Source organism: Herpailurus yagouaroundi, unplaced genomic scaffold, assembly GCF_014898765.1.
Source record: "Herpailurus yagouaroundi ecotype Mexico unplaced genomic scaffold, PumYag 166, whole genome shotgun sequence".
NCBI lineage: Eukaryota > Metazoa > Chordata > Mammalia > Carnivora > Felidae > Herpailurus > Herpailurus yagouaroundi.
Window position 1 is genome coordinate 25720803 of NW_024412407.1, and position 12435 is coordinate 25733237.

At 34.8% G+C, this 12435-nt stretch overlaps 1 protein-coding gene across 1 annotated transcript in view; it reads right to left on the bottom strand.

The window, feature by feature from the left end:
* Window positions 1-4273: 4273 nt before the first annotated feature.
* ETNK1 (ethanolamine kinase 1) overlaps window positions 4274-12435 on the bottom strand; it is a 68418-nt gene continuing 60256 nt past the window's right edge. The window contains exons 7-8 of the mRNA XM_040488656.1: window positions 10371-10444; window positions 4274-10020 (exon numbers count right to left, since the gene is read on the bottom strand). Coding sequence (XP_040344590.1) covers window positions 9948-10020; window positions 10371-10444 — 147 coding nt within the window. The 3' untranslated portion in view covers window positions 4274-9947. The remainder of the gene's footprint in view (window positions 10021-10370; window positions 10445-12435) is intronic.

Consider the following 12435-nt stretch of genomic DNA (forward strand, 5'->3'; position numbering starts at 1 on the left):
AAATAATCCAGTGAAGAAATGGCAGAAAACATGAATAGACACTCCTCCAAAGAAGACATCCAGATGGCTAACAGACACATGAAAAAATGCTTAAAATCATTCATCACCAGGGAAATAAAAATTAATACCACCTCACACCTGTCAGAATGGCTAACATTAACAACTCAGGCAACAACAGATATTGGCGAGGATGCAGAGAAAGAGGATCTCTTTTGCACTGCTGTTGGGAATGGAAACTGGTGCAGCCACTCTGTTAAACAGTATAGAGGTTCCTCAAAAAATTAAAAATGGTATTTATCCAAGGGATACAGGTATGCTGTTTCGAAGGGACACATGCATCCCAGTTTATAGCAGCCCTACCTACAATAGCCAAAGTATGGTAAGAGCCCAAATGTCCATTGATGGATAAACAGATAAAGAAGATGTGGTGTGTGTGTGTGTGTGTGTATGTATGTGTGTGTGTGTATATATATATATATATATATATATATATATATATATATGAAATGGAGTATAACTCAGCAATCAAAAAGAATGAAATCTTGCCTTTTGCAACTACGTGGATGGAACTAGAGGACATTATGCTAAGTAAAATTAGTCAGAGAAAGACAAATATCATATGACCTCACTCATATGAGGACCTAAGATAAAAAACAGATGAACATAAGGGAAGGGAAGCAAAAATAATATAAAAACAGGGAGGGGACAAAACATAAGAGACTCAAATATAGAGAACAAACAGAGGATTACTGGAGGGGTTGTGGGAGCGGGGGATGGGCTAAACAGGTAAGGGGCATTAAGGAATCTACTCCTGAAATCATTTTTGCACTATATGCTAATTTGGATGTCAATTAAAAAAAATAAATTTAAAGTCATAAGAACAGATGGATAAGGAAATACAGATGTGTTATTTTAGAAATATATACATATATGACATATATCTCCATATAAAATTTCCTGATTCTGTCAACGGAAAGAATATAGAAGCAGTAACACTCTCCAGTAACAATGAGCACACCTGGCACCCAGAGCTTAGTTTCTAAATCTCATTCTCTATTTAAAAAAAAAAAAAAAAAATCAGGGCTCCTTGAGGGAATTACTGAATTGAGGGCTGGGGCAGGGAAAGTCCAAGCCTCACCTGGAAAGCCTTATGTTGCCAGAACAGAAGTGCTCAGGAGTAATAGGAGCATACTGAAAGGATGTAGCAACCAACTTAACGGAGCTCTCAATCACCAAATGAACAAACTGAACAACAAAATGATTGTAATGGATTACAGCCTATAGAATTAAAGATCCTTCTGTTGAGATATAGTTAAATAAATAAGTAAACTTAAGGAAACTATAGCTCTCCCTTAGAGTAAAATTCCAATTTTAGAATTAAAATTGAAAGAGAGAAAGAAGGAAAGAGAAAGAGAAAATCAACACTAGGCAAACATCACAATAACTGCTGCAGGCGAAAACTGCTAATGGATGCTAAAATAGCACAAAAAACATAGTTTCAAAGTATCTCCTCCCACTAGATACTTAGTAATTGTAAGTAGAAAATGGGGAGAAACTTGGCAGCCACAACTTTAATGAAATGACCAAGGTTAAACTCACTAGTAATACATATATCAACATTTTATACCTCGTGTAATACAATGAAAAGGGCACATTAATTCTATGGTATTCCTAACAAAAATACCTATGTTATCACAGTAAGGAAAAGGGAGAAACAAATATAAAATAGGAGAGGCAAGGGAAAACTGTGAAGGTAAATTAAAAATTGGAAGTGTCAGGGGCACCTGGATGGCTCAGTTGGTTAAGAGTCCGACTTCGGCTCAGGACATGATCTCGTGGTTTCTGAGTTTGAGCCCCACATTGGGCTCTGGGCTGACAGTGAGGAGTCTGTTTGGGATTCTCTCTGCCCCTCCCCAACTTGCACTCTCTCTCTCTCTCTCTCAAAATAAAACCTTTGACAAAAATTGGAAGTGTCAGTATGCACTCACAATTTCTAAAATATATATTTACGTGTGTGTGTGTGTGTGTGTGTGTGTGTGTGTGTGTTTCCTTGCTCTGCCAGCTAAAAAAGGCCAAGAATGTCATAACCTAGAATTAATGAGCATACCTAGTTCTCAGATTTAAGTTTCTAAGTACCATTCTCCCTAAAAAACAACAAAAATGGCTGATTCCAAGACTCTCAAAGGTTCCAAAATTAGTCTAGAACATGTTATTTTACTATAAAGGAAGTGCTCAAAAAAATGTTTTGGTACACCAAAATAAGCCAGAACTAATTGGGCTCCCCTAAGCAAAATCTCATTTTAACATCAATGTAAGAAAGTACAGTAACAGATTATGATCCACTAAGGGAAAAAAACAAAAAACAAAAAACAAAAAACAAAAAAAAAAAAACCTAAGGGGGTGCCTGGGTGACTCAGTCGGTTCATGATCTCACAGTTCGTGAGTTCAAGGCCCACATTGGGCTCTGTGCTGACAGCTCAGAATCTGGAGCCTTCTTTGGATTCTGTGTCTCCCTTTCTATTTGCCCCTCTCCTGTTCATGCTCTGTCTCTCTCAAAAAATGAATAAACGTTAAAAATTTTTTTTTAAAAAATAGCAACCTAAGAGTCTGTACTTAAAATACAGTCACATGAATGCTAGATGATACACGCACACACACACACACACACACACACACACACACACACACACACACACACTTATACACACGGATGATTCCTTGCAATAAAATGCTGATACATGTGTACCACATAGCAGAACTGAAAATGACTATTTTGCAGCCATGATAATAAAGACTGGTTTAGACAATTATCAAGTGTTATGGAAATGAGATGTTTGACAAGCAAAATACTTAATCTTTTTAGTGTTTCTCTCCATAGATTACTTTATTTCCCCACAAGGGGAATAATAAATACTACACAGTAAAGATACAGAACATTCAAAATCAACACCAACATCAACAATGAGTTCCTCAGATGATCAAAATCAACATCAACAATGAGTTGATGTGATACTCTAATAAGGATACATCACTTTTGTAGTATTTTGGCTGGTGATAACCTCATTCTAATCATTAGAAAAACCCAAAAGATAACCCATTAGATAAACCCAAATTGGAAAACATTTTATAAGACACACAGTGACACACAGCTATTTTTGCTATAGAGAACTGATCTTCATGATTATCTGATGGTGGAGATATCTTTGTATCTCCACTATCACATTACCTGATAATTAAAGCTTAATAAACAATGGTTGAATGGATGGATATTCACTGCCTCTACTGTAAGATGCTAAGTTCCAGACAGTTTATCTGTTTCCAGCCCTCATCAGAGTGAAGATACAAATCACAGTGGTTAGAATAATTAAATTTTAAACTAAGTAAATAGAATCTGTTCATTGAGTTACATAATATCCCACACTCTCATCTCAACCAAATTTCCGAAAGCAAACTTCTTTCAAAACTTTTTAGGGGCGCCTGGGTGGCTCCAGGCTCAGTTAAGCATACATCTTCAGCTCAGGTCATGATCTTGCGGTCCATGGGTTCGAGCCCCAGGTCAGGCTCTGTACTGACAGCTCAGAGCCTAGAGCATGCTTTGGATTCTGTGTCTCCCTCTCTCTGTGCCCCTCCCCTGCTCGTGTTCTGACTCTCTCAAAAATAAACAAACATTAAAAAAAACTTTTTAACACTGGGGCGCCTAGGTGGCTCAGTCAGTTAAGCATCTGACTTCAGCTCAGGTCATGATCTGGTGGTTTGAGAGTTCGAGCCCTAGGTCAGTCTCTGTGGTGATAGCTCAGAGCATAGAGCCTGCTTCAGATTCTGTGTCTTCCTCTCTCTCTGCCCCTACCCAGCAGTCTCCCTCTCTGAAAAATAAACATTAAAAAAATTTTTTTAAAGAACTTTTTTTTAATTTTTTTTTTCCAACGTTTATTTATTTTTGGGACAGAGAGAGACAGAGCATGAACGGGGGAGGGGCAGACAGAGAGGGAGACACAGAATCGGAAACAGGCTCCAGGCTCTGAGCCATCAGCCCAGAGCCTGACGCGGGGCTCGAACTCACAGACCGCGAGATCGTGACCTGGCTGAAGTCGGATGCTTAACTGACTGCGCCACCCAGGCGCCCCTTAAAGAACCTTTTTAATACTACAAACCAGAGAATTAGAAATTTAAAGAATCACTTCAAATATATAGTTATACAATAACTTTGAAAAGTCTTGTTTTCTAACCCCCCAAAAAAGAAAATCCACCAAAATAAGTTGAAAGAACAACAAGATTTATGGTACACTGCAGTTAGAACCCAACTTTATTGTTACAACCAATTTTTATTTACAGAATATAAATCTCTTCAAAAAGATACATTCCTTCATTTAATCAATGGTAAAAGGCCTTACTAAGCAGAAATAAAGCCTAAACATCACTTATATTCAAACAGAAATACAAACACCTTCATTAAAAGTTTATGAACATACAGCAAAAATGTATTTTTTACGTAAGCAGTTACATGAATGAGGCTGTTTTTTTATTGTCTTCACTGGCAACCCCATTTTTATCCACAGAATAAATTTTACACTTAAATTAACAGTAGTAAAAATGTAAAAATTAAATTTTAAACATGAAAATATGCAACCAAAAACAGGAAGTATCTCCATTATCAAACAGATTGACAAGTTCTCAGACACTCAGATACTTTCTGAGGCATATCAAAACACCTACATCAAAATTTGCATTCATCTGAGAGGTATCAATACATTTTCAGTGCTGAGACTATTTGTAGCACTTACAGTATATACAAAGCAGCATTATACTACTATGGTTCACATTTGATAAACACAAATTTAAGGTTTATGCCACAATTTCCCAATTCAACATACAGCTAATGCAGTGACAATTACTCATTTTGTTTTTTCTTCTGAAACTCAATAAGGAAATTATCACTTAAGAACATGGAATAATGCCATGTCTTATTTCTTATGATAGCAGTATATTTTAAAATTCAAATACTTCATATCATGGAAACTTCACCCAGCTGTAAAAAGGTTCCTAAATACAGTACAGTTTAACTTTCCTCTTAGCAGATTCTACCAACTGAGTTACTTTAGTACACATAACTAACAGGAAACTTCTTCAGATTATTGGACAATAAGATCTCAGTGTGTCACTACCTAAAAAGTAGCAGCACACCACAACCATGGCAAGTAAATATTCTTGCCTCCTCCACTGTGTTTCTGGGGTTTTCTCCAGGTCATGGACGCTGGTTTACATGGAGATCAATGGGTCTCAACCTATCTCTGAACATTCCTTTATTAAGAGTTTTGAAATTTAATGAATACAATTCAAATCAGCAACGTCTTCTTACCCTTCACTAACTAGTTCAAATACAATATGTAATGTTTTCAATTTTTATAAACATCTTGTGTTTTGTTACAATAATTAATGGTATTTATACCACTAATGGGTAAGATGTAAACAAAAATATGCCTATATTTAGGGATTAGGAGTACTTTACAGAGCAATTTTTCATAACCAGAAAAGGTGAACGATTCATATTGAACAAAGATTTTATTTTAACCTGCTATCTGATATTATCTATAGCATAGTAAGTGCATTAAGTACAGGAGAGAGAAAAAAAAAAAGCAGATCTTAGGACAGAAACCTAAGAAGTTGAATTTGGGATGACTGAAACACAAAAGGGAATTTTTCTATAAACACTGTCATTTTTATCCATTCAAATAATTGAATCCTCTGTCCATTTCAAATTATCCAAAAATGAAAGTTGTTAATGTAAAAATTGGAAATATCTAATTCATTATGTAAGATACCTTATTAATTTCAGTTTTCAAGTATTCAAGTAATGCAAACCCAAGCATTTTGTTTTATAAGAACACATTTACAGACTAAGCTTCAAAGATAGGGGAAAAATCATTTAAAATAACTGATATGCTTTTCTGTCCAAAGACCTCTAATCCAAGACATAACACTATAATCACACACGTGATATATATAACTGGGGAAAAAAGGTGGTTCAATAACTAATGTCTTTAAAAAAAAAAAAAAAAAAGGAAAAGAAGAAGCAAAACAGATTACCTTAATATGTTAGTTTCCAATCAAAGGACATTCTAAAATCAAATGAACTAAGGAAGCAAAATCAGAGCATATCAATTCTGAAATAAGGAAAGGGCTGTTTTACCACATACTTATAATTCATTTCCTTTGTGCATACTACTCACATTTGCTTTTTGAGGAAATTAGTGCAAATTGCTCCCAATAACAGAACTCTCGTCCTAGCATAAAGCACTGGTAACTCTGTCTCTATCAATTGAATGACTGATTAATATTAGAAGTTTAAGTCTGTATCACTTTGGAATGCATATAAAATGCTTATTAAAAGCAATCTGAAGCAGAATATCAAACTGATAGTATTTTCATATGTACTATGAAGGAATTTAAAAATGGTACAGAAAGCTTTGTGTAATATAAAAAAGAAAAACCTATATATTTAAAGTGGAACTTTTTAACTTTTCACTGAGAGTGCTTGGGGGAACTTTTTTCCTTTAACTTCCTTTATGAAGTTGAAGTAAATATTTTCAGTCCAGCAAAAATGAAAATAGCACTATGTCATTAAAAGATTACTCATTACTTAGGTCTTTTCTGTCTTTTACAATCCCGTAATGAACAACTTTATACTTATAGAAGCCAACTGAGATATGTTTAAGTTGAGCTAAGAGCTATTATTTATCAAGATCTCATACATACGGGATTTAGATTCACACAGATACGTAAAATGTCAAGGTTTGTTTGGGGGTTTTTTGGTAGAAAAAAGCTAACAACCTTGAAAACAGGAAAGGGTAATACTTCAGTCTGCAATCATCACATTATATTTTTAATTTGCTTTAGCTTAGAATCATGACTCAAAGAAAGGAGCTCTAGAGTGTATTAATTTACTGCTTATAGCAATCTAACCTCACAAAAACTAATGGCCAGCTAAAGAATGAAGAAAAGTCGTATTAGGCACTGAGAGGCTAAATAAATAAGTAATGACATTGACAAAACCTGATAAACCCTATTTCCAGTTCCTCTTGCTATCCCACTGTGCAGCCAGAACTTTTGGCTATTTTGAGTCTAAAACCAAAGAGCTGAATCATTTCCTTAACCCCCCCCCAAAAAAAAATAAAACTACAAAAGGGAAGAGAATGCAAAACAATACACAATCTCATATGCAAGATACAATTCACACTAATTTACAAATGTTTATTTACACTGTTTTATATACATTCCAGGCAGACCTAGTTGAGTTTTTGTGCTCATGTTGATCTCAAACGACCATGTGAACAGTATGATTTACTACCACATCTCTGATTTCTGGAAAATCAAGTGGTAGCATGGGGTCAGGAGGGAAAAAAAATCAAATATTACTGGTCAGGTAAGATCATACAAGTATGTAAGGAACAAAAGGAAAAAATGTGGAATTTTGCTTGTTAAAGCATCCAGGCCACTATGGTCTATTGACTTAACAATGAGTACACATGAATGCCACTTCTCTAACAACCATTTTCATATTTACAAAATGAACTTACTACCAGCTGAGTTATTAGGTAAGGCATTCAAGTTCCTTAGCTTAACATAAAAAGGCAACAGACATCTCAGCAAGCCACAGGACAAATTTTAGAGGAAGTTTTTCCTTTAGGTTCCCTTAAATGGTCAATAAAAAGGGAAGCAATTTTGAACCCTATTATTAGGCTGCAGCATGATACCAAAAACCTGGGAAGGTTTTGGAGCATCACAAAGGAAGTGGGAGCATCACAACTCCCAAAAATTAGCCATAGAGTGGGGAAAATATCTTAAATATCTTATTTTGTTTCCAACTCCCACTGCATACTCCTAGGGCTAAAGTGAGAGCCTTTATTCCCCTTTACATTCACTTCTAATATGAATCTCTCGAAGAGTACCACAGCTAGCAGCTATGCACAGTCTACCAGAAAAGGCTCAGTGAATCCCTATTCAAAATAGTTTGAAGAATATGGAATAAAGTAGAAAACTGATCTTGTCTCCTCTCATACACACAGTTCTCACTTTAAGAAGTCAGAAAGCAAAAAATCAAGGGTATTACATATTATTCATTGTCCTAAGAAAATGTTCCAACCACAAATAAAAATTCCACCAAAAACAATTTTTCAAGTTCACTCTAACATTATGTAAAAAGCTACTGTTTACTTGGTTCCATTCATTTAGTCAATTAGGTAAAATTCTATTGATCCTTTACTAATACGGTTTAAAAAAACAGAAGTGAACATTTATAACACTGGGGAGGTAGAAAACAAATCTTAGTCTAACACTGTTACAGACACAAGCAGATTTTAAGATTCTATTTATGTAACTAGAATTTACCATTTAAAATGGCCTTAAGTGTTTCTACTTACTTTATTAGCTTTAAACATCTTGAGATAATCCAAGTATTTTAAAGCACTTATCTGAGAATATAAGTCATTTGGAATAATACATCAAACTCCCCAGAAGATTTCTTAGAGGATATATTTGTAGTTGCATATTCTGAATATGCAGATTCATTAAGCCAACTTTGTACATGGGCACTTATGTGACCAAAGTGCAAAGCTTGTCAGACTAATTTTCTAAGTTAACCATGACTGCTCATCCCCACACAGGGGCAGTCTTCAAAACTTGAAGCCTACTTATCACAAAGATCTAACTTCCTTCCATATAATAATTACCACCCTCTCATTCCCAAACAAAATTAAAACAATACACAAACAAAATCAAGAGAAACTAAAACAAGATGCCCTCCTACCACAAGTATATCTGCTTAATTCACATTTGTTATATCAGATTCTAAGTGTAGTAGATCAAAGTCCTAAATGTTCCTTATTTCTTTCTTTTCACTGCTTCAATTTAGTTCTCTGAACCTGCATATATCATGTAATCATGTCATTCTAAAGACATGGAGCAACACTAAAACATGAAATGAAATTGTAAGGAATGAATATGCAAAGGTAAAAAAGAATATCTAAATGATATTTTCTTGTTCCCAAGTATGATAACCACTCTATCTTTGTTTCAAAAATTAGCATTTGTTCTACTAGCTAAACAGACAAAAAACACAGAATATTTCATTAAGTAAAACAAAATTTTTGGTAAAAAACAATATGATACAACCAAGTTTTAAAAATAAACTAGCAACTTAAATGACCATATTTAGTATGTGAAAACATTACTTAATGCAGATTTTGGTAATACAAAATCGTATCTATTCCAGGATTATATGGTTAATATTTATACTGCCAGACTATGTAAGGAAAGGAGAATTTAAAGATAGATTCCACCCCCCCCAAAAACACTATTCAATATTCAATTCAAAAAGATGTACCACTAAGCATAGACAGTAAATGCAGTTTACCCTCATACACAGAAATTTTTCTATGAACACCCTAAATTATCTATACCAGTATCTGGCATTTCAAGACTGAATGATTCATATTTCTTACAGTGTATCGAGATAAAAAAGTTACACTGAACACTTAGAATGTTTACTAAAATTAATATTAAAGTAAAACTTAAAAAAAAAAGTTTCTCTGGAACATTTTCATTGCTTACACTCAACCAACAGATGAAAGCAGTCACAGAATTATGTTAAGTTTATAATAAATAATTCACATAAACAGAGATTAAATTATCAAAGAAAGGATTAAACTGACATCTTTATACCTTTTTGCAGATTTAACAAACTTCTAATCCACCACACACTGATAGCAGTAGGTGTACTTCTTGACATCGTTCAGTCTATTTAAAAAATAGATTGGTTTAGAGGCATAATTTGTAAAGCAAGATAACCAAATTAAACAACAGAATTTTAACAAATATTGGCTCTTCAAAATTTCTTAAGAAAAGATTTCACAAGCATTGTTCAGCTACTTGAGAATAATCAAATCTCTTCTTTACTCAGGCACTTTTAATGCGGTAACTTCAGGCTTCATTTTAAAGTATTGGTTAAAACGAACAATTGCATACCTAGTGAGAAATGAATAACAACAATTAATCAAAGGTGAAAATCTTAATCCTTCCTTCATTTTCCATTCACCTTTCTAAGCTGATTTTTTTTTTAAGTTTTAAGATTTTCAAAGGACATATTTTTGGTTTACTGCACCACCTACTGGACACTTTTCTAATAGAGTATTTAACAGATTGGTATACCAGATTTCCTTGCAAACCATTAAATGTATGAAACCTTTAGAAGATTTGACTGAAAATAATAATAACTACAGTGTACCCCATGAGTTCTACACGTACACCAAAAAAAAAAAAAAACAAAACAAAAAAAGTAGAGACAAATGTAATACACAGAGTATAATTAAACTTACCCAAGGAAATCAAAGTCAATAGTGGAGTATTTGGCTTGAATCAAAGCCCACAATCCCCAAAAGAAATGAGAAGCCTAAAAAGGAGGAAAGAAAAATCAAGAATTATGGTAATACATTTCTTAATAAAACAACTGTCAAATAATTAATGTTCTTTTTCTTCAACTCCATGCTGAATACAATCTTGATGCTCTGTCTAAAAAACAGCAAATACTGAGCATACAGTTATCTGGATGACTACCTATGTCCACACCAAAAGACATTATAATATGTTTATAACCTCTTAAGAAAATAAAGCCCAATTCCTGTAACTGCTTTGTGGAGACAGAGTTCAGCATCAGTAGTAATAGATGTTGGTTAATTATTTTTAATGATTAAAACTGCCAACAGGCTTTTCCTATAAAATACAGGATTATCAAAGGACTTTGGCTTTTTGACATAAAAATATAAACAAAAGGGAAAATCCAAATCTCAAAAATGAAAAATATATTTAAATATGAAAAATGTTCTAGACATGCGAAACATCTCAAAACAATTTTTATTGGCCCAACAATTTTCTATAACCAACCATGACATACTGTAACATGATTTTACCTACGCCAGACAAAAATGGGTCTTAAGACTTCAAGAGAAAAACAGATGACTGTACGAGCTATAAAATAACTGCTATGTGTGTGCTTTACAATCTATTTCCAGTTAAACAAGAAAATATCTTAAGATTCGAATATTAGCTAATAAAACCTCACTTCCTAAGAAATAGTCTATTCTAACTAGAGATATAGCTAGAAAAAAAGTCTTGAAGGGTTTTATTTCAACTAAATTCCTTATAGTAACAACAAAAGGTGTCTCAGAAAAAAAAATTCCTCAACAGCTGTGATCTTGGTATTAAAATAATCAAACAAACCAATTGGGTAGGTAAAGCAACACAATGAATGCGGAAGGATTCTTAATTTGAATTGTGAATTGGGGGGTTTCAAGTCCAGGTTCTGTCACTAACTCTTTTTGCAACAACCTTCAGTAAGTCACAAATTTTTAGTGTCAGAATTACCACTTAAAAGATAAGAAACTGTTAGCCATTCTGTATTCCACACAGGATTGTTTTAAAGATTAATGGAGGGGGCATCTAGTGTGTAGGTGGTTCAGTATGTTGAGTGTCCAATTCTTGATTTAGGCTCAGGTCATGATCCTAGGGTCATGGGATCCACACTGAGTGTGGAACCTGCTTAAGATTCACTCTGGCAGTTGCCTGCATGGCTCAGTTGGTTAAGTGTCTGACTTGGCTCAGGTCATCATCTCATGGTTCAAGCCCTGCACTGGGCTCTCTGTTGTCAGCACAGAGCCTACTTCAAATCCTCTGTCTCCCTTTCTCTCTACCCCTCCCCTGCTTGTGCTCACACTCTTTATCTCTCAAAAATGAACATTTAATAAAAAAAGATTCTTTCCCTCTGCCCCTCTACCCCCTACTCGGGGGCCTTGAAGGAAGGAAGGGAATTATATATATTGTGGGAAATAATCTCACTGACCCAATCAAAGGAGGGACATGGAGACTCGGAGCACAGTGAAGCAAGACTTTAATCAACAGTCTTGCAAGAGCAGGTGTCTGACAGACAAGCACACTCGGAGCAGTCACAGCAGACAATTTATCTGCTAGTGTGCAAGTTCCTCCTCTGGATCCTCACTGGCTGAGTACTACAGTGATTATAGCCTTACCCCATCACCTATGCCCATCTAAGGCAAAAAGTAGTCTAATTGGAATAATGTACATTTCCTGAGGTGATGCACAGACTTTCAGTCCCTCTGTTGTTCTTTGGTTCATGCTCACTACAAAACCTGTAAAAATAAGCCTGCGAAACGGAGAAGGGGAAGAATGGGGAAGTGAAGTGTCCAAAAGGGTTTGGCACTCATTATGGGGGGAGAGGGGTTTCATATATATGTCCAATAGGTTGTAAACCTACTATTAACTAGACAGCACAGCTTTTATTTGGTATTTCTGAGGAAGAATCATCTCCCTTACTTCATACACACACACACACACACACACACACACACACACACACACACACACACA